This window comes from Ziziphus jujuba, chromosome 6 (assembly GCF_031755915.1).
Source record: "Ziziphus jujuba cultivar Dongzao chromosome 6, ASM3175591v1".
Classification (NCBI taxonomy): Eukaryota; Viridiplantae; Streptophyta; class Magnoliopsida; order Rosales; family Rhamnaceae; genus Ziziphus; species Ziziphus jujuba.
The window spans coordinates 9,970,251-9,992,948 of NC_083384.1; the positions used below are offsets into that span (position 1 = coordinate 9,970,251).

At 30.0% G+C, this 22,698-nt stretch overlaps 2 protein-coding genes across 2 annotated transcripts; both read left to right on the top strand.

The window, feature by feature from the left end:
• Positions 1-2,131: 2,131 nt before the first annotated feature.
• LOC107431261 (uncharacterized) lies at positions 2,132-3,461 on the top strand. Its single transcript, XM_060817865.1, has 3 exons — positions 2,132-2,143; positions 2,215-2,508; positions 2,900-3,461. The coding sequence occupies exons 1-3, from the start codon at positions 2,132-2,134 to the stop codon at positions 3,173-3,175; spliced, it is 582 nt and encodes a 193-aa protein (XP_060673848.1). The 3' UTR covers positions 3,176-3,461.
• A 7,538-nt stretch (positions 3,462-10,999) lies between these two features.
• LOC107431291 (alanine--glyoxylate aminotransferase 2 homolog 3, mitochondrial) lies at positions 11,000-15,241 on the top strand. Its single transcript, XM_016042183.4, has 9 exons — positions 11,000-11,414; positions 11,736-11,966; positions 12,176-12,346; positions 13,604-13,747; positions 13,845-14,024; positions 14,180-14,405; positions 14,638-14,751; positions 14,865-14,951; positions 15,066-15,241. The coding sequence occupies exons 1-9, from the start codon at positions 11,178-11,180 to the stop codon at positions 15,107-15,109; spliced, it is 1,434 nt and encodes a 477-aa protein (XP_015897669.1). The 5' UTR covers positions 11,000-11,177; the 3' UTR covers positions 15,110-15,241.
• The last annotated feature ends 7,457 nt before the right edge of the window (positions 15,242-22,698 follow it).

Here is a 22,698-nt window from a genome sequence, read left to right on the forward strand (position 1 = left end):
TTGTTAACTCAAAGACCAAAAAAGTGGGACCGTTTTCCATCTGCTTTTGTTTTTCCAATCGAGTGCTCGTGGAAGTTTGGGTGAGTGGATGCCATGTGTATTCTCTAGGTTGATCCACGTGGAAGTCCATATTGTGCTGACTTTGCTCTAACGTTTGAATGACGTGCTATTGTCCTATGTCAGCAAAATGGTTTCGTGGGCTTGCTGAGCTAGGTTTCGAGGTCCAAATATGAAGGTCTGAATGCGTTTTAATCTTTTGTTTATAATTTTACCAAAAACAATTATATTACAAGTCAAAATTAATTTCCTCAATTTTTCAAAAAAAAATCATAATAATTTCCTCATAAGTAAAAAATAATAATAATAATAAAAATTATAATCACCACATATGGAATTAAGGTAATATATATTCTTTTTTTTTTTTTTGGGTGAAAAACTAATACTTTCTTTATGAAAAAAGTTTAGATTTATGTTCACTTGTAAATAACCAACCCCACTAGTAAAACCCGATCATTCTATTTTCTGTTAATTGTTATAAATAGTTTTTGTTTGAATTTTACTAACTATAAATTGATACCATTTATTTATTTTATATGTAAAATAGTTTTTAACGGCATAATGTGAGAAAAAATCAATTTATATCTTACTTATAAGGAAAACAAATAAATACCATTACATAAATAAAGGGTGGCTTGGGATGCAAGAATTTGTCTAAGGATAGAGTTTGTATAACAACAAATCTTATTTATCCTAGGCATATAAGTTTAACATTTTCTTCTAAAGCTTCTTTACCCTAGGCGTATAACAACAAGAATTTGTCTACGGCTACAATGGTTCTTTTCAAGAATCGCTGCCTATTCCCTAATTCCCAATCAACCTTTGAATGCTGTTTCTTTTGGATGAACTTTCCTACTTCTGGGTACTCGAAAAACCAAAATCTTTTGTTCATGACAGCACTCTTCAATTTCCTCAAATGTTTCTGGTAATTTTATTTTCCCCTGAAATTTTACATTAGTGGTATACGATGTTAGAACTAGATGGTAGCATTTTTTCTGTTTTTTTGGCTTTTCTTTGAATATACTTAAAATGTTTGGATTGAAGAAGACCCATTAATTTTTTTTATTTTTTTTATTTTTTTATAGAAAGAGATGCGGAGAGTATTTTTTTATTATTAAAATTTATATTTTAATATAAAGAAGAAGAACAATATGTTTGATTCAAATAATAGTAGTGCGTAAATGATTAAAGAATGTTTGTGTTTTAATTCTGAAGGCCAAAGATAAAAGCCCCAAGGGGACAACATCAATTTGGTATCCCAAATACACAAATCAACATTACTAAAAATTTGGGTTCATCTCAGGATGAGATTTTGCAGGCTCATTGATCCTCAAGACTCAAACTGGATCTGGTTGATTCCGTTAAAAATTAACCCTGCATTGCAATTCCCTAGAATCAACTAATTAATGGAAAGACCTGGTGATTAAAATTTTCTTGGATACAATTTGTATTACTTATAGATATACTTTGTAGATTCATATAAACATACATTCTCTGTTTTTTTATTATTGAAATAGTTAGTTAGAGAACACCAAAATTAAGCAATCTTTATTCTTGATTCAACAGATTGCCAGTTCCAAGTCATTTCTCAATAGTAATGAACTAATGGCTGGTATAATTCGAATATCGAACACGATTCAATGCGTAATGCATATTAATATTAAGCAGAAATTTTCGTCCTCTCCATCCCCTCAGAGAAATCGTCTTAGTCAGAAAGAAAGAATTGAACATGGAAGAAATTATGCATCTGCAACAAGCATTAAACCAAGAAATGTCAATAGTTTCGATATCTGTTTTCCTGAAAGCAAAAGTTCTGCTGTGCTGAAACCATCTTTGCAAGCAAGAACTGACGGATTCAAGAACAAAACCAAGCACAAGGTGGAAGGAGAAGGTGCAAAAATACTGAGGTCTGGAATGGTTCTATTAAAGCATTACATCAACCACAGTGAACAAGTTCTTAATTCTTAATGTTTTTTTTCTTAAACAAATAGAAGTTGCGTTATGCTTAGTGTGTACAGGGTTTAAACAATTGTATGCAGAAGCCGTATAATAGTCTTTTTCCACTTTAGCAAAAATGGCATTACCAGTTGAGCATTAGTGTCTCAAAGTCCAAGGTAGTAGCGTAATTGGATACTAATTTTGAAAATTGATTAGCAGCGCAGTAGTCCAATCCACTCTAATCGTGCATTTCAATTTTATTTCCGGTTCCATTGTAATCTTGTACAGGTTAAAATAGTAAGAACGATACAGAAACTTGGTCTAGGCCGTGGTGGATTTTATAAGACAGGACCGAGGCGGGCATTGATGGGTCTTGGCCTGACTTGGGAACCTATAAAATATAAGTATGAATTTCAAAGATCAGTTGATGGTAGTGAGACACAACCTATTCCTCTGTATTTAAGTTTTTTGGTTAAAAGATCACTCCAAGATGCTTATCCCATATTGAGAAAGTGACCAATTTAACTAGTGTAGAAAGCATACTTCTTTCAATGTCTCCAAACACTGCCATTATCAACTTTTATCCTACAGGTGGTGGTCTTAATCTTCATCAGGTAAATTCTTTACTCAATTACTCTATGTTTAGGTTCCTAATGCTTTGCTTTTCATCTACTGAGTTTGGATTATTATAATGTTATACAGCTTGTGCCTTAAACTGAAAAATATTGGTGCCCAAGTGCTTTGAGTTAAAAGAATAAAATTGGTACAATGTTCTGGGTCATTGCTTTTTATGTAGTATGTACTGAGTTTAGATTATTATACTGTTATACCAATCTGCTAGTGCCTTCTAGTTAAGTTTCTTGGTGCTAGGCCTAAGTGGTTTGAGTTAAATTTTTTTTTGTAGGATCGTAACGAAAGCAAAGAGAGTCTACGTAAAGGATTACCGGTTGTGTCTTTTTCTAATGGTGATTCAGGAGAGGTCCTGTATGGAGATGCTAGGGATGAGTATGCAGCAGAGAACATTATATTGGAATCAGGAGATTTGCTGATATTCGGTGGTAAATCAAGACATATATTTCATGGTGTGAGACCTGTCATACCAAATTCTGCGCCAAAAGAATTGCTTGAAGAAATTGGGCTTCGTCCAGGCCGTCTGAATTTGACCTTCAGGAAATATTAGAATTGTTCTCTAGGTAGCTTCCTATTTAAGTTATTTTCTGCTGGACAATTCTTTTAAAATGTTTTTTCTTTGTCTCTCTAAGACTTAAAAAAAGATTCTAAGAGCTCTTCGGCCTTTGTTCTTTTTTAATAAACAAGTGTAGCTTCTTAGAAAGGCCGTATAAAAAAATTAAAAAAAAAAAAAAAGTAAAAGTAAAAGTTATCCGGAATAGAGTTTTATACTATTATCACATTAAATATAATTAACAGAAGACCATTTATTCAATGAGACACAACTTTATTTTCTATTCCCACCGGTTTTCTTCTCTCATCTCTTAGCTATTTCCACTTCTCTTCTCCTTGAATCTTTTTTTAGCCCCGCTTAGTCTAAAGTTTTGCATTTTTCTCAATTTTTGGGAGATAGACCCCACTCAAATTATGTAACATCATAATCCATACCATGTGTTAATTTTTTAGCTGTTGAATATGGCATAGCAAGGGTGGTCATATTGGAATTTTCTGTCATTTATTGCTAGTCATTTTCTTCGGAATGGCGCTGTTTTACTCTTTCTGTTTATTGAGTCAAGATCATTCACATTGTGTATGCGTAGAATCTTAAGCTACCTTGGCTCAAAGCATTATTGCAGCATTTTGTCTTACAGCCGTAGACGAATGTAATTGGAGAGGAGTCCACGACTGAAAAAGAATAATACATGTTGGTCAAAGATAAGTTGATTCCTCACGGATATTTAATGACGGATTTATCCAAATATATGCTAAAATCACAGCTTAAAAAGTCATTTGTCTCGGACTTTACATATTTCAACATCCAACTCAATGATATATCTTTTTTCCTACATTAAAAGGTTAACCATAATGGAAAATGAAAAGTGTTTTATGGACCAACAACCATGTTAATTAGGACTAATTATGTTTGTGGATTGAACTATTTTAAATTTGACCAAGTTCAATCTATTACAAACAAGATTAGTGTTGATAAGATATTGCATTGAACTTGACAAATATCTAGAAAATGAAATGTTTTAAATTAAGCAACTATGTTTATTAAAAAGACCGTGACACTTACCGATTACAACCATTTGAAAAATAATATTATCTTTACCAAAATCGGATACCTTGATAGAGTCTTTGTATTTCATAGGCAGGAATTTTAATTAATTGTAAACATAAGCATAAGGCTTGTTTATGACCCATAAATTAAATATACTATATATTTAAAATTAATAAGTTTCCTGTTGGTTAAAACTACGTTTGCAATAGCTTAGAGAGTTACGCGCTTTGATGGTAACTCATTTGTTGTATTCCTTAATATCTTAAAAATATCGCTGGTAGTGTTACATATTACCTCATCAACGTTGATTGGATTGACTTTCCAATCATTTAAATTACATCTTTGGACCATAAATTATTTCTTTTTCTTTTTTCTTTTTTCTTTTTTTTTTTCTTTTTTTTTGTTGTGGTGCATAGATTGTCATTTTGCTATCTTCATTTGCGTTTCGGTATTGCATAACCAGTTATTTGTCGTTTCTAAATTGAGCTTCAAATTTTTTTATTTTTTTTGCCCTTTTTAGAAGTTTCATTTGGGTCTGCAACTGTTCGATTGGTTCTCTAACTTTCACTTTGTGTGTGAAAGATTAAAGTTTATGATAGTCTCTTTTTGTAATTTCATTTTCAGTCTTAAAAAAAATGGTACACTTCCAAATAAAAGCTTAGAAAGGTTCGCACTTTCAGTCCCTATTTATAATGTTTATGTTAAATAATATATGGTGTGACAGCAACAAGATAAGCTAGAAAATTTGATAAAAATATTTGGGACACGTGTGATGGGAATCTTATTGGAGTTAGCGAGATAAGATACTGCCCAATAATAACGTGGATTTTGATCCAAAATGTAGGTCCGACCCAGATCCACTTCTCTATTTGGGTATTAATTATGCTATTTATTACTTAATCAGATACGTTCAATCTACTGACGGGATCTTGATTGTCTTTTAAGACTTCCATTGGTGGAAATGTAGGAATGGTTAGGTTTAGGTTTTATCGTCATAAGTGATAAATTTTGTTGTTTAATTTGACTAAATATTTAAATGTTATTTGCAAGCTTAAATTATTGGAATTTGTAACATAATAGTCTTTGAAGAAATAAATTTTAATTAATCTGAAATGTTCTTTTCCGACCATACATGATCTGATAGGGTGGTTGTATATAATATTTAATAGAAGGCTGTATAAAATCACAGATAATGTCAAATTAAAAAATAAAAAAAAAAAGTCAAATTATCAGCAAATAAAAATTTTTGAAGTCTTTTTATTTAAAAAAAGAATAAAAATAAATAAATACTTTAGATAGAAATTGGCAGAATGCATACTTGTCAACCAGCTGTTGGAGGATTGATCCTCCAGCGAGTCGGTGATGATCCTTTTCGACAAACAACTTGTTAAGTTTTTATTTATTTATTTTAAATGACCAATAATTGTTTTTTTATTTAAAATAAGTAATGGATATTATCTTGACCAAATTTTTTAATCAAAAAAAAAAAAAAATATATATATATATATATATATATATATGTATATGAGGAAAAATAGATTTTGGGTCTTTAAGATGTGTGTATATAGTTTTGTAATCATTGCGTAATTAATTACCAATATGATCAATAATTAGTTATCCATTTATCATTTTAAATTACTGATCTTGGGTATTGATATCGTTTTTCCAAAGAAATTGAAAAGATAACGTGTTTTACGTTTATTACTTGCTTTAAAAGTTTCTCATTATTTGGTTCATTTAATTTTCTAAAGGAACCTAGGAATCTATATGCAAAATTAATAAGTTTCGGTATCTTTTGGGTAAATTTGTGTTGAATAATAGAATTAATTTCTTAATAATTAGTTTGTAAGAAATACTACATATTTTGATTGGTTTAGTTCCCTTCAAACTTTCTGCCATTTCAATAACGAGTTTTTGGCCTTGAAAAAAATATATATATATGTACAGAGAGAGAGTTTTTAGTGCGAGCGCCACTCACATTTTTTTATTTTTTTTTTTGGGGTTGTGAATACCCACAGTTTTGTTTTTTTGTGAATACCCACAGTTTTTCTCGTACATAAAATTGTCAATAATCTAAACCATTGAAAATTCAATTTTTCATGAAAGTTTATCTTCCCATCAAAAACTATACATATGAAGGGTTACAAATTTAAACTAAGCTTTTAATATCAAAATTAATGTCAAAATTTTATTTTTAGATTTTAAAATATATTAAAATTTAAAATTATATTTATTAATTATCAAATCTTCATAAAATTTAATTTTTTTACAATAAATTTTAATATGTTACTAAATTTAAATTTAATTATTTTTAAATTTTAAATACTAACTATTTATATGATCTAATAATTAATAAAAAAATCTTATATTAAAACTATAGATTGTCCTTATATAAATCTAACCATATTAAAAAAGAAAAAAAAAGATTAATTTTATCAAAATATATATTCTCTATTATATTTTTCCATCATGAACTAAAAATTGATATTTGAAAATAATATTTAAAACTTCAATAAGTCTCTAATTAGAGATTTTTTTAAATTAATAAGTAAATAATGATTACATAGTAAATGTTAATTAGAGAATTCCTAGGTCTCAAAATTTTGAATTTAAATTTAAATATTAATTGTTATTTTATTTAATATTAATTTTTTATCACACCAACACATATAATTTACTTACTTTCTAAAACTTTATCACAAATAGCGCTTAATAAAATCAATTTTCATATGCGTCCAAATGCTATTCAAACACCATCAAAATTAAACTTTATCTTGAAATCTCAAAACGCATATATCAAACGGAATCTAATTGTTCTCATTTAATTATGAAAGAAAAGGATATGTTCTCTAAGTGGGTTGGCACATCAAAAAACTTTAAAGTTTTTTCAGAGGCATTGCTTTGGGGAAAAAAAAAATGACAGCAAAGGAAAGAAAGATGAGGAAATCCTACGCAGAAAACATGTAATAGTGCAATCTGATTAACTTTGGATGTTGAAAGCCATTTTGGGTCCAATCATAACTTTATGCTCTATACACTTCCTTTTCATAATTCTTAATTCACTCTCTCCATGGCTCCACTGTCAATAAAAAAACAAAAAACAAAAAATAAAAACAAAAGCAAAAAAAAGTCACTCTATCAATAATTTTCTTATTGAAAAATACCAAATCATATTTTTTATTTGCATTATTGAGAGAGTTTTCGCTCCAAATTACCGTATCCACAACTTCGAATTGCATTGGTTTGCATTCGAATTGTTTATATGGCATCATATGTATAGTTTCTTGTTTTTTTGCTAAAACATATGTATAGTTTCTTGGACAATATAAAGGCTCCTATTTTGAGAAAACAAGAAATGATGTTTAATCACATCACCTTGCAAAGTGTTTTCCATATAATAAAATATAAGATGCATATAAAGAAATTTTCTTTTTATCTAGTCTTAATTCTCGACCAGGTTCATTTTAGATGCGTACCTCTAATAATTTGGCTTATGAGAGTTGAGTTATTTGCGAACCACCTTTTCGAAAGTGCTATATTATAGTTTAATTTGGTGGATATATAGAGTTAGATTGCACGCAAAATGCCCAAATTTAGCTACTAATTAAAACACATTTTCATTGAACAAGCGGCTTAATCTGCATAGCCCCAATGCTGATCAGTTAATTTATTCCCAAAAAGAATAATTTGTTAGGAATGAACAAATTATTGACCATTCAGATTTGTGTTTTTTCAAAGGGTATTGTTGATGTGGCTATATATATATATATACCGTACAAGGTTTGTTTTAGTTAATAATGTCTATGTTTTCTCATACAATAATGTTAAAGATTTCTAATAGTTTACTAAATAACGTAGCAAATAATATAGTAATTTTCAATTGATTTATTATTGTGTTTCAGTTATTTATTTTATAATTATATTAATATATTAATTAATAATATTAACATGTATTATTTAATAAATATTTTAATATCTATACCATAATATTATTGTTTCTCATAAAGGTATAGTGGAATGAGTTTGGTACTGTTTTCCTAGTCGATCATTCATTCGGAATCTTAATTCTTATATCAAATATTTGAATTTGTGGAAATAATATTGGAAAATTCGGGATAAATGGAGCATAGAGATTCTTTTTACATGTTGAGTGGCATATCAAATTTCTATCAAAAAAATAAAAAATAAAAAAGTGGCTTATCAAATTCCTTTTATTCCCTGTGTTTTTCTTTGCCTTTGTCTTTTTGTGACATGGGAGGTTGGTCTTGATCGAATGCGGGAGTGCCCACATGATATGGGTTTCATGATCCGTTACGTTTATTACAAAACAAACCAACGAGTACAAAACGTCATTGTTTGATGAGTTTGAACCTCCATACTGTGTTTGGCCGGACATGAGTTTTGCGTCCACTTTGGATTGGTGAAAATTTAATTAGTTGCCCTCTCCCTTACATAATTAGTTAATGCTCTTCTCAGTGTTTAAGCAATGTAATTAATTAGTTCAACACATTAAATGCCCTCGTTTCCGTATTTTTTTCATTTTAATTTTTTCAAGTTCCCAATTCCCACAAATATTGTAGTGTAATATATAATTTAATTTTAATTCCAATTTGGATGACAATTAATGGTTTTCAAAATTATTTTCGAGGCTTTTCCACTCAATAAATGAAGACTAATGAAATATAATCTTTTACATTTTGATTCAAATATATAGTCAATTTTTTTTTTTTTTTTGCCCTTTCCTTTCCAAGAAAATATTCTACTTTATGCTTTGACTACTTGTAATTTATATCCTAAAATAATAATAATAATGATATCTGTAAGCTTGATCTAATAATAACACGAGACCTAGGTGAAATCCATTTTTTTTTTATGATTTATAATATTATTGCAATAGCTATCCAGAATAATAATAATGGTAATAGCTAAAAAGTATATCCCAGCATGTTTTCCATTAGCCCACATAATTCACTCAGATATTGCTTATTTCCTTGCTGCAAAGTAGTTGCATAGGTGGTTATAAATTTAAGTACTATCATGCAAGTATAAGGAGACACACCAAATTCAAGTCCATTAAATCTAACCTGTAAGCTCCGAACAAAACTGTATGGGATTTTTTAGAAAGAAAGCATTGTAGTTCCAATGTATTGTGAATTTTCTTGCTATTAAATAATTATCTAAAAAAAAAAAAAAAGTAGTTATTAATACAAGTGTTATAAAAGCATTTAAAAAAAAAAAAAAGATTATAAAGGACAATCATCCACAAACATCAAATCATATAAATAATACATATATGATGACTATAAATGTTACTATTCACAATTTTTCTTAATAGATCTTTCATTATATAGAAACTAATTAATAATATATCATAACATATATATTTGTATATTAATGGTGGAAGTTGTCACTATCAAAATCCAACAAATACATGTAATCTAAATTATTTTCCAAACAAAAATATTATTTTATTCTTTTCATGTTCGTAAGTTTGTAATTCGTATAATAGTAAAATTATTAAGAATAAAATTCTATATTTGAGAGTTGAAACTTCAATCCCTTTTTTTTAACAAATTATTTAGATATAATGACTATAAATATTGTTATTCACAATTCTTTTTAATAAATTTTTCACTATATAAAAACTGATTAACATTATTAAGAATACCATTCTAGATTAAGTTGAAACTTCAATCCCCTCCTTCAAGTTGTGATAATATATATATATATATATATATATTATAATAACGTATACTAAGAAAAAGAAAATAAATTAAAAAGTTTATTCGAACATGTTTTCCATTAACTTTAATTAATAAAGAATATATTTTTTATTCTAAAGATTGATAAAAATAGTCATTTAAGTTAAGAACGACCAAACTATGGTCAGCAAACATGAAATTGGATGATATAAGATTCCACCTGCCATAAAATACACGCGCGCGCCCACACACACACACACACACACACACATATATATATATATATATATATATATATATATATATATATATATTTGTGTGTGTGTGGCTTTCTGCTTTCCACTATAGAAGCAAATTAATAAGTTAATTTATAAGAATAATGATTATAATTGGTAGTCCCACAAAAACCTTTGTTCCCGGTCTGGTACTATCATTAGACTACGATGGACTAATGGACCAAACAATGCTGATTTATTTTCAGCAAACTAAAAAAAAAAAAACAAAAATGCTGATTTAATCAGAAAAAAAAATATGCCAGTATTATTTTCATTAAATAAGGGAATATATATAAATTTTAATTATATATATATATATATATATATACAACAGCAACGTGTAAAAGATGAGAATTGGGTTGGGTCAAATTATTAGTCAAAACTCAACTGGTGCTCATAACAGAGGTCTATATGCAGTATGTATTATGCACATCAACATGTAAGAATTGTTTATTTTTGGCAACGAATAAATTTTTTTTTTTTTTTTTGAGAAAATAATCTCTGTTAATTGAGTTGAGCCCAAAAAAAAACTGTCAATTGGCACTTGCAACACAAAGCTGGGACAATTCATCATGGTTTCGTAGTTGATATAAACAGAGCAAGGGGTAGTTCTGTCTGTCTATAAAAAACTGGTTTGGTATTTTTGTTAGAGACCGTAAAAGGAAGGAAAGAAGAAAAACAATAAATCCCATATTAACGCATTCCGGGCCAACAAACCATAACATCACACGTCATAGTATCTTCTTCTCCTTCTCCCTCTTTTTTTTTCTCTATTTAAAGACCTTTCATTCTCTTCCTCTCCAGCTCCACTACTCTCGCTCTCTCTCTCTCTCTCTTTCCTTACATATAGTTACTACACCACCACCACAAAACCAAGTCCTGCATTTTCGGAACCAACAAACAAAAAGAAAAAAACCAGAAGAGAAGAGAGGGAGGCTATCTTTCTTAGAGAAGCAGCAAACAAAAACCAAAAAAATGCAGAGATTCATAGGGAGAAGGGTAATATCTGTAGGAGAATCTCTGCGATTGCAACGCTGCTTCTCTCAGGCAACCCAGAAACAAGTCTCAGTCCAAGAAAATGGCCTCGATGTTCCCAAAATACCCCCCTTCGATTACTCCCCACCACCGTACACCGGTCCTACCGCCGATCAGATCTTGGCCAAGCGCAAGCAATATCTCAGCCCTTCCATGTTCTACTTCTACAAGAACCCCGTGAGTCACCCTAACTAACTTTTTAATCATCATTAATTATAATAATTATCATCTCTTTCATTTTACGTTTTTTTATTATAATTTTTTTTTTCTATTGGATTTGTAATATATTTTGTAATTTGTGTATGATTAATTCGCTGTAACAAATTGTGGCAAATAATTAGACTGCGTCATGAGTGGGTCATAGACATAGAGCTCTTGTGGACCGTTTGATGGTGAAAAATGGATTTTGATTATGGTGGATATTATTTTTTAAATTTTGTGATTTTTTTTTTTTTTTTTTTTTTTTTTTTTTTGTGTTGGGCTTGGTGTGTGTGACAGCTGAACGTGGTGGATGGAAGGATGCAGTATTTGTTCGATGAAAATGGACGAAGGTATTTAGATGCTTTTGGAGGGATTGCTACGGTGTGTTGCGGTCACTGCCACCCTGATGTGGTCAACGCGATAGTCAACCAGACCAAGCGCTTACAACACTCCACCATACTTTACCTCAATAGTGCCATTGCTGACTTTGCCGAGGCATTGGCCTCCACGTTGCCTGGAAATCTCAAGGTCTTCTTTTTTTTTTTTTTTTCTTTTTTCTTTTTTGTGAATTAGAATAATATTCTCACGTGCACTTCCCATTATTATTATTATTATATAATATACCCACAATTTTTTTTTAAAAACCAAAATTGAAATATTTTCTATTAGAATTACTGGGTTAAAATTGTTTTTTTTTTTTTTTAAGGATAAATATATATATTGTTGTTGTTTAATAGGTGGTGTTTTTTACGAATTCTGGGACTGAAGCAAATGAGTTGGCTATGATGATGGCGAGGCTGTATACTGGTTGCCATGATATTATATCGTTGAGAAATGCTTACCATGGAAACGCAGCTGGGACTATGGGAGCCACAGCACAGTGCAACTGGAAATTCAATGTCATACAGGTAATTTTCCTCACTTCTTATGCTGGAAAATTGATACAGGATTAATTTTTTTTTTTTTTCTTTTGGTAAATTGATGATTAATTGTTGGTTACCATATGTATGGTTTCCAAGTCCTTAGTCCCTATTTGTACAGTTTTATCAAAAATGGAGAAAAAAGAAAAATCATTATAACAGGAAATATATGCTTGTGTCCTTAGAAAATGCTTATTTTATGGTAATTTATATGAGTATTAAAAATTAGAATTTTATGATGGATAAGTCATTCAAAATTAGGAGAAGATATTATAAGGGGAAAGAAAAAAGCACTAATTTTAAGAAATAATTTTATTAAAGGGTTTTGTAGTAGATACAGAGAATATTAACGCAATTTGTATATTCATCCAGAGAAAAGAGATCTTTATGATCTTTGCACGATTTGTTTAGTATACATCTTAATTTTGATATAATGCAAATCATAGTTTCAAATCCTTAATAATCATACATAGAAAAAGTGTTTCGTTACTTTCGTATGGGTTTGGATTTGATCGACCCCAATAATTATTCATGTTGATTAGACAGACTGATCATCCCCAGCACCCAGATATATCGTCGTCCAACCAAATAAAGAAACATAACATAGTGGTCTGTGCTGGAAGGGTCAGCGTAAATGGGGATTTTGATATAAGAGCCAAAGTGGCAAATGATTTTTGAGATAAAGAGGAATCTGAACCAAACTTTCATTTCGTAGGAACCATGTGAAAGATCACATCGTGGTGGTTGAGACACATTATCACTCACCACAATAGGATACAAACAAAGAACTTTCATACATCAGCGTAATTTTTATTTTCATTTTTTTACTAAGATTCACACATCAGCATAATTGGATTTGGACCATGAGTAGTTATTAAACCAGCATTTTTAGTGATGCTGAAATTGGTAATGATTTTAACCTTACCTTATGTGTCTATTAATTCATAAAAATAAAAATTAGAGGGGTAATTTTTTTGATTTAGGCAGTGTTCTAACCAACCAATGACCAAAATTTTATCAAGATTGTAATCAATAATATAACAATAAATAAATGAATATCATCTAGATTGCATAATAAGATTTTCTCATATAGGTGCAGAAGTTTGTTGCCTACCCTGAATCCTAAGGCATATTTATCAGAATTGCTTTCTTTTAGGGATAAAAACAATAAATGGAATGATGTTAAGAAAAAGGAAAGGATTCTGTTGATGTCAATATGCTTGAATTTTCTTCTTTTGATCGCAGACTGGTGTTCATCATGCCTTAAATCCAGATCCATATAGAGGTGTTTTTGGTTCGGATGGTGAAAAGTATGCAAGAGATGTCCAAGATCTTATTGACTTTGGGACGTCTGGCAATGTTGCTGCTTTTATGTCTGAAGCAATTCAGGTATTCCATCCATCTACCTCTTAATCAAATGTCTAATTACCCTTCTATGTTTGCATGATATCCGACTAATAATAAATTTGTTCCTTCTAAATGATAGGGAGTTGGGGGAATTGTAGAATTGGCCCCTGGTTACTTGCCTGCTGTCTATAGTAGCATAAAGAAAGCAGGAGGCATTTGTATTGCTGATGAGGTTCAGTCTGGGTTTGCTCGCATTGGGAGTCACTTCTGGGGATTTGAGTCACAAGGAGTTGTGCCTGACATTGTGACAATGGCAAAGGTTAATAAAACTTTGTCTTTGTGCTGTTCTCCATCTTGAGATGTTCAGTGCTTTTTCTATATGTTGATTCGCCTCCAACACCTAACTTATGTGAACTGTGCATGAGAAGCTGGATTTTCCATATGTTGATTTGGTTCTTCCTCTGCTATCAACAGGGCATTGGTAATGGTATACCACTTGGTGCAGTGGTTACCACTCCTGAGATTGCAGAGGTCCTGACTCGTCGCAGTTACTTCAACACCTTTGGTGGAAATCCTGTATGTACCGCGGCTGGACTAGCTGTTTTGAGAGTGATCGAGAAAGAAAACCTTCAAAAGAATGCACATGCTGTGGGGACCTATCTGAAAGAGAGACTCACTGCTCTTAAGGATAAACATGAAAGTAAAACTCTCTTTCACCTTCAATGAATTTCCATCGCACATATTCTGATGCACCTGTATGCTATGTGCATGACAACATTCCTTACCTATTAATTAATCACTTCAAAAAATTACTTGTGCTTACTGACTTGAAAGGAAAGTAGAATTAGGAGGCAGAAATTTGTTCTTGTATTTAACTCATGAATTTTCTTGGAATTTTCTTCTTTTAATATGTCAATGATGGTTGCTTGCAGTTATTGGGGATGTGAGGGGAAGAGGGTTTATGCTTGGAGTTGAACTTGTCACTGATCGACAAGCGAAAACACCTGCAAAGGCTGAAACTTTACATGTTATGGACCAAATGAAAGGTTTGTGTTTGTAACCTCTCCTTGTCGTTTTACTCTGTCACTCTGTTAAGTTCCTCACGTGTTACAGCTGCAACAACCTTTTAACTGATTTTTCTTCTTGTTTTTGTCATTAGATTTGGGCGTCTTGATAGGCAAAGGTGGATACTATGGAAATGTTTTCAGAATAACACCTCCTCTCTGCCTCACTAAGGAAGATGCAGGTACATATTTTTCTTTTTCCTCACTTGTTGAATGTCAAAGCAAACTAGTAAAAGTTGATATTCCGATTATCTTTTTTGGGTTCTAAACTTATTTTTATGTTTTTATAATGGCAGATTTCCTTGTGGACGCGATGGATTACACATTGTCTAAGATGTGAAGAGTACAATGTGAATGTTTATAAAGATGTCAAAATTAAACATTCCCAAAATAGATCTTAAGTACCTCTGTATCATGACAGATCTGTTTGGTGAGTGAAAAAATAATTAATATGAATAGGTTTTATGCGTCACTGTTTTTTCTGTGATCCCCGTATAAACGATTGAGTCAACAACTCGTTGTCTCTATACTCATGGTTTTTACTTTGTCTTACTGACGGAGAATCTTAAAGTTTTGATGGGAAATTTATCTTCTCCCTCTCTTATATTGATTCTTTGATAAAGGTGCCCCCATCCTTTGCACAAAATGGTGGTTGGTGCAGAGTATGAAGAAAAGTATAGTGCAAATATTTTGGTTGAAGTAATCTTAAAATTTCTCTGTCTTTTTTGGGTTGTTTGGGGGGGGGGGGGGGGGAGGGGTTGCTTAGTTTACATTTCTAGTATATTAATCTTCTGCATGGAAATCTGCAGAACAAAAACCAGAAATGAATCCAGTTTTATTGACCACTAGGAATGAGGAGGTTGAAAAAGGTTGGCTGAAATAGTATAACCTTATTGAGAATGTTGAGCTCGTTATGGATTCTAATTAGGATAGCTTTAGGCCTATTTGATAAATGCTAAAGATAGTGTAAATCTAGCTGTATTTATTAGATGGTTTTTACTAGATGAGAACGTGTGGGTTTAAGAATAAGATTTCCACCTCTATAGATATCATTTTCAAAATTTATAATAAACTAATTTTTTAAATTTTCTAATAAAACAAATTACCTCTAATATGTAAGACAATTTATTTTATTACTTTCAAACCCTACATCTCTTACTACTAATCAAACATTATAGGGGTTGAATTGATTTCCTCAAAACTAAATCAATGGCATCAATTTTTAATAAAACTTCAGTTCTTGAGGAAAGCCTTATGGGATTGAGTCTTATTAGAGGCCACATATATAAACATAGGCTTAGGCTTCCAAGTTGCTTTTGAAAAAAGGATGAATTTAATAGAATCCAAATGAATAGATGGATTGCTAAGGAGTTACGACTTTAATCGAGAGTTAAAAAGTTTAAGTTTCATCATCATTTGAATTAAAAATCCAATCATATATATAGAATTTAAAAAATTTAAAAATGCAAACAAATTAACTAGATCAACGATATATCTACCACTCGATTATAAGAGGTTATAAGGGCACATCAATCTTTACCCTTCCAACCTTCTTTTTTCTTTTTTTCCTTTTTTTCCCTACTGAAAAATAAATAAATAAATAAAAGTACGGACTCAATAGAATGGGCCAGGCGACCGGTTGGACTTTGGATAGAGGAGTGGTACTGACACCTTGGCGTGGATTCATAACTGGTCTGAAGATTTTTAAGTGGGCTCTTATGAAACTTCTAATCTAGTAATGAGAATTGGACATTTGAAGAGAATGATACCTTAGGATTTTCACAATGATATACCCTTGGGACGGAAATGTTTCCGATGGATTTCACTTTTTATGTGAGTTAGAACAAAAGTCAAAAGTCCATACCCTCATAAAATTTGGTCCTATGTAAATGCATATATCCAAAAGTCAAAGAATGTTTGGTAGGAATTAAAATGGGAGAACAGAAAGTTGCGTTGGGAGAAAAAACAATAAGAAGGTTGGAATGGAGGGTCAGTTTCTGGTATAGGGGCGAGAAATAGTAATGATTTAGTCATGACATTTCCTATCTTTTGATAGGAATAAGAAAAGCCATTTGTTCAATGAAAGGGATATGTAAAGCCATGTGTTCAATGAAATGATCAATTGTAATGAAATTGTACAGATTTTACATACTTCAAACTTTTTATCCCCCTCCAATTCCTTCCATTAAACTAGATTCTATTTATCATGCAACTCTATAATCTGAACTGGTCTAAGATTTTTATGAAATTTAAAAGTATGTCGGTATTAATATAGATTTTTAAGAACTCTATAAAAAGTTTCACTGAAATAATAATTTATTTTCGAATGATTTGGTGGCTTACAGGCTAATATGTTGCTACATTCACGAATTTCAACTAGAATCTGCCTATTCCAGTTTTATGCTACAACTGTAATTATTATTTTTCTTTTTTTCGTGAATGAACTGTAATTATTAATGTTAATTAAAATGCTATATTAATTAGCCATACACATCCTTTCCATTTTTATAGTTAAAATTTGCATTTTTGCTTTAGATTGGTACCATAGGAATCTGTAACTGTGCATAATACTATATTAATAAGAAAAATATTATTTGTCACCATTAATAAACTGTCATCAGTAAAATTTATACATTAAATTACAATTTAAATAGTCATAAAAAATATATTACAATAAAAACTAATAAAATTAAATATATCATTTAAAATTTATTACATTATCATCCATAATGACAGATAATAGGACTCTATCAATAATTGTATTCACCAAAAAAAAAGAATTTCAATAATTAGTTTGGTTTTAATATGCTAATTCTAAAAAGCAGAAAAGAGGCTTTTAGATCAAGATTATGTGCTTGCATGAGGAATTCTGCTCCAATTAGAAATTGATTTCAGTTCAAACCACTAAGAATGAAAATCTCATTCCAAAGTTCCAAAAAGCTTTCTAATTAGCTCATAAAAGCACACACAATATACTGCGCAGATGTGCAATCAAAATACATTCTGTATGAGGTTGTAAAAAACTCAGTTTGATGAGCAAAATGCCTTATCGATGGATTTGGCCATGCTCAAGTTTCTTTGGCCGCCCTACTTCCATGTTCGTTCACCAAAGTAAATTTAGAGAGCTTAACTAATTAAATACGTCTATACACTACTGTGCATTCAGATTTCTTCACACTCCTAACAACTTTAACAGAATATCAAAATCAAAGTTTACTAGAATCAACACTATATACATGTACGCCTTTCACAGAAAAAAAAAAAAAAAGAAAAAAAGTGACAACTCAAAACATATATATATATATATATATACTAATTTCTTCTTAACAAATCAAACTCAATTGGAAAATTGATATTAATGCTACTTACTCTTTTTTTTTTCTGTTTTTTTCTTTTTTTTTTGGCAATCTATTTTTACTACTGATTACATAATCAATATTATTATCAAAATCATAATATATCCACCAAAGTGATCATGTAATTAACACAATTATTAAGCAATATAGTCAATTTTCTTTAAAAAAAAAAAAAAGGATAGAAAGAAACAAGATGGTTAGATATAAAAGGAAGATTACTGTCACTGCCGATTTCCCAAAATCATCGTTTTTGTTTTTCTTTTTTCTCTAAATTCCCAAAATCAAATGGCTCATAAATAATTATTAACTGTAAGCGAACATATTCAGATGTAGTACTTAAATTAACTCAAAGTATATGGATTGTTTCTTCCATTTCCCGAAACAAGCAATATTCAGGAACCAAAAAAGATAAAATTTGTCTAGTCTATCCTTTATAAATAGACAAAATCTGTAAGTTAATCAAAAAAATAAATGAACTAATTACCAAGTCCAGGAACCAAAAAAGATAAAATTTGTCTAGTCTATCCTTTATAAATAGACAAAATCTGTAAGTTAATCAAAAAAATAAATGAACTAATTACCAAGTCCAGGAACCAAAAAAGATTATTTTTATTGGATATTATGGTTAAGGGAACCCTCACTATTTGCTAAAGTCGACGGTATTGACAGTAGCTCTCATGTTATAAATTATCCTCTCTGATCTAGTGATTAATGGCAGAACCATATACCATATAAACAAACAAGACTTGCACACAAAGCTTTACTTTCGTTTTTTTAACTATTACTGCATGCAAATGCAAATCAACCACTGGAATGATTTAGAAAGCCATGAAACAGTAAATCAGATGTAATAGCTATTTGCTAATCTAAATTATTTGTTATTTTCTCAAAACAAACAAGTTCCTTTGTTTGAGTTGGGGTTAGCAATTAATCTGAAACTTAAATCATTCTAACATTTGAACTAATAATTAGTAGAAGACATAAACTATATTTTTAACTCAGAAATTAATAATTACGTGGAAAAACTTGACCTAGATTCATATATATACAGACATATATATATATATATATATATATATATATAGATTCTATTTTGTTTATTAGTTTATGTGAACCAGACTGTTGCAGAAGTTTCATATATGTTTTTTTTTTTTTTTAATTTTACTAATTTTTAAGCCAATTTATAATTAGTAGATCCGACAAAATACATATCGAAAAAGAAGAAATCCGAACCTCCAGATTGTAAATAATTTCATAAATGAAATCATATGTAGGATTTATTACACTGATAATTATTTTACATTTAACACCAAAACAAAAATAAAATGAAAGAAAGAAAAACTTGAAAGCTTACAGGCCGTTCAACTCGCAGCCTGAATTATTGTTGAGCTATAAAGCTATCAATCATGTCGAGCATCCATGGAAGACATGGGGTAGTAGTCCCTTCCTGCTGATGAAAATCTCGTAGTTTGCCGGAAAAGCAAGCCCGAAAATTGGATCGTTGATGAGAGAACCAAAAGAAAGTCTATTAATAAGACTCCAAATTCCTGAAATATGTATATGCTTTTCCTCATTACCACACTAATCAATACTGAAACTGCACCCTTCAATCTTGACATTTTTTTTTAATTTTTTTTTTGTGCTTGCTGTTAATAATTTTGCAGTTTTTGACAATTTTTTTTTTTTTTTAACAACACTCTCACTTTCGCAGCCGTTCTCTCACCTCAATTTCTTCATGAATGCATATAATATATGTAAAATCCATATTACTAAAATAGCCTTTTGTTTACATTTATCACCTCAAAGTCTATTTTCGACAACGATATTTTTTTGGCCAAATGCTTGAAACAGCTGGCTCATCTTAAATAAACAAACATTGATATATATATATATATATATATATATATATACACACACACAATATTGGAACTCAGCCATCTCAATTGATATATATAGGATATTATATAATTATATATGTATATTTGTGTGCACAAGTATGCATGAAGCATGCCTAAATTCAATATTCTTTTATAATTTTATTTATTTTAATAATACATAATTTTAGTATGATTAATTTAGAGATACTAGAGAAACTAATTATACAATTTATTTTTTTTTATTTTGTGACCTTTTTTTTATTATTATTGTACATTAAAATAAGTCGGCTTAATATTGGAGTATATCTTTTTATTGAAATCCGGACATATAGGTTTTAGATATGGATTGCCCAAGTTAGGTAGTAATTCAACTAAAATATTGAAAAATGAATAAAGGGTAATATGGGAATAAAAGCAATAATGTCAGAGAGAGAGGAAGACCAGCAAGATGAGGACATTGTGGACTCATACATCGATGGAGGGAGCTTAGATTTAACGTCCGTACAATCACGTTGAAGGAATTTCTTTCAAAATGTCGACACTCTTTCCCATCCGAAATTTAAAACATTACTTAACCATCCAAATTATCGTTTTGCTTCTAAACTTATTCTTTTTAGACTAACCCTCCTTCTTTTTTTTTTTTTTTTTAATAACTAACTCCTATTTTTATATAACACATAATCTACATAATCATACATTTTAGTAGATGTTTATTTTTCAATCGTCGCTACCATGTGTCATGAAAATCAACATGTATGTGACAATTATATTTTAAAATCATGAAAATGTTGCACCCTGTACGAAAAAATTTAAGAAAAATACCTTTTATGTTATTTGCATAACTTACCATGGTATATGATCCAAGTATAATTAGTATAATTAGTGTAAGAAATTCCGGACCTTTTAAGTATAAAATTGCATATTACTTTACTTTAGAAACCAATTTTAGGGCTTCAACCAAAAGTTTTTAAAACCCGAGGTTTAATAATATTATATTTTCAATCGAACATACTTTGGGATCTAAAAAATGAGGTTCTAAATTCATTCTGTATTGGCACAATTAGTATTTAAAAATAAATAAAATAAAATAAGATTGTTCCAAACGCTTTCAAATGCATTTCTATTGTCCACATGTACGGTTACACTTGCTCAAAATAGTCCATGCCAACCTTAGCAGGGCCTCCGTGCAATGACGGCCCAGCCCCATTTACAAACAAGCTAACGTGGCTAGTCTCTCAATTGTTTTTCTTGGAACATTTTTTCTTTTAATGAATATTGTTGAGAGTGTTTGGTTAATTGGTATACGTACGAATACAATTGTTGTTGGTAAAAAGTGGACCTTTTTTAATCATTTAAGTTATTCAAATTCGGAATCTCATATAGTAGTGTTAATATTCTCACTGAATTATTACTGTAAAATGGTAAAAAAAGTAAAACTTGGTATGAAATAGTTTTGGAAAATAATTCAATGATAAAATTATTATTTTTTTATACAATAATATTGAATTTTAATTTTTACATCTCCATATTTGAATAAATAATAATAACAACAATAATCCTAATGTCATTAAACTAAACTGTTCACTTTTATAAATATTAAAGCTACATTTATCAAATGATATAGTATAGATAATATATTATTATTTTATTGGTTGACAAATAATTGTAATATATATATATATATATATATGAATAAGTAATTTTTTAAAAAATAAATATAATTTAGTTTAAATCAACTAAATAATACCATATCATTTTAACATATTATTTGGTAAACTATTTGTTGGCTTCCACATATAACTTGGCCAGTAATTGATTCAAGTCAAGCCCAGTCATATTTTGGCCCATATAAAGACTATGGGCCCACATAAATAATAATTTTTGGACCCATAAAAAAAGTGTTCGGGTCCATGTAAACATGGTGGTGAAGAGCCATGTGTAAAGCTCAAGGAAAGAACTTGATCATCATCAGCTATACGTGTGGTGTCCAGAAGCAAAACATGAAAAGTTGGATTCAGTTTCTTGGTCTGTAAAAAGGTGAATTTAAATATCAATATATGTAATTGTATGCCATAAGGGAAAGACAGAGAAAGCATTGAGAATAGAAATTGTGAAATGGACATGGTAGAGACAGTGTGATGACAGGAATAGCTTAAGTGGGAGATGGATTGGACATAGTTAATTTGAAATTCCCCAGTTTGGAAACACTTGACAAACATCTCCCCAGCAACTCACCGACCATTCACACACATTCTTATCTCCTACTCACACACACCAACACTATCATTTCCACAAACACTTACCCACATGCCCATTAAGCCTCATTCCTTATGACCATTTATATATTTATATATATACAATGTTACCAAGCAAAGCCGAATACCATATTTTAGACAACTATCAAATATGTATCATTGGTGTGATTTGATGATTATAAATACTTAATGTCATCATTTAATGGAAACTTTCCTACAATACAATATTTCATTTCTTTTATATATATATATATATATATATAGATTCCTCCTTTATTTGTTGTTGTATTATACTTTCCAATTAAATTTAATTTCATAGTCGATAATTTTTCCTTTGTATTAATTTATACATGATTTGCAATTCCACATTTACATTTCTTCTAGGTTATGTCCAAAGTACCCGGAAAATGCTAGGCCAGTTATATATATACTGTTCGAGAT

Coding starts and splice junctions, on each gene's coding strand:
- LOC107431261 (XM_060817865.1), top strand. Junction 2,509..2,899: donor CTTATCCCATATTGAGAAAG/TGACCAATTTAA, acceptor TTTTTTTTGTAG/GATCGTAACGAAAGCAAAGA.
- LOC107431291 (XM_016042183.4), top strand. CDS start 11,178: ATGCAGAGATTCATAGGGAGAAGGGTAATATCTGTAGGAGAATCTCTG. Junction 11,415..11,735: donor TCTACTTCTACAAGAACCCC/GTGAGTCACCCT, acceptor TGTGTGTGACAG/CTGAACGTGGTGGATGGAAG. Junction 14,025..14,179: donor ACATTGTGACAATGGCAAAG/GTTAATAAAACT, acceptor TGCTATCAACAG/GGCATTGGTAATGGTATACC.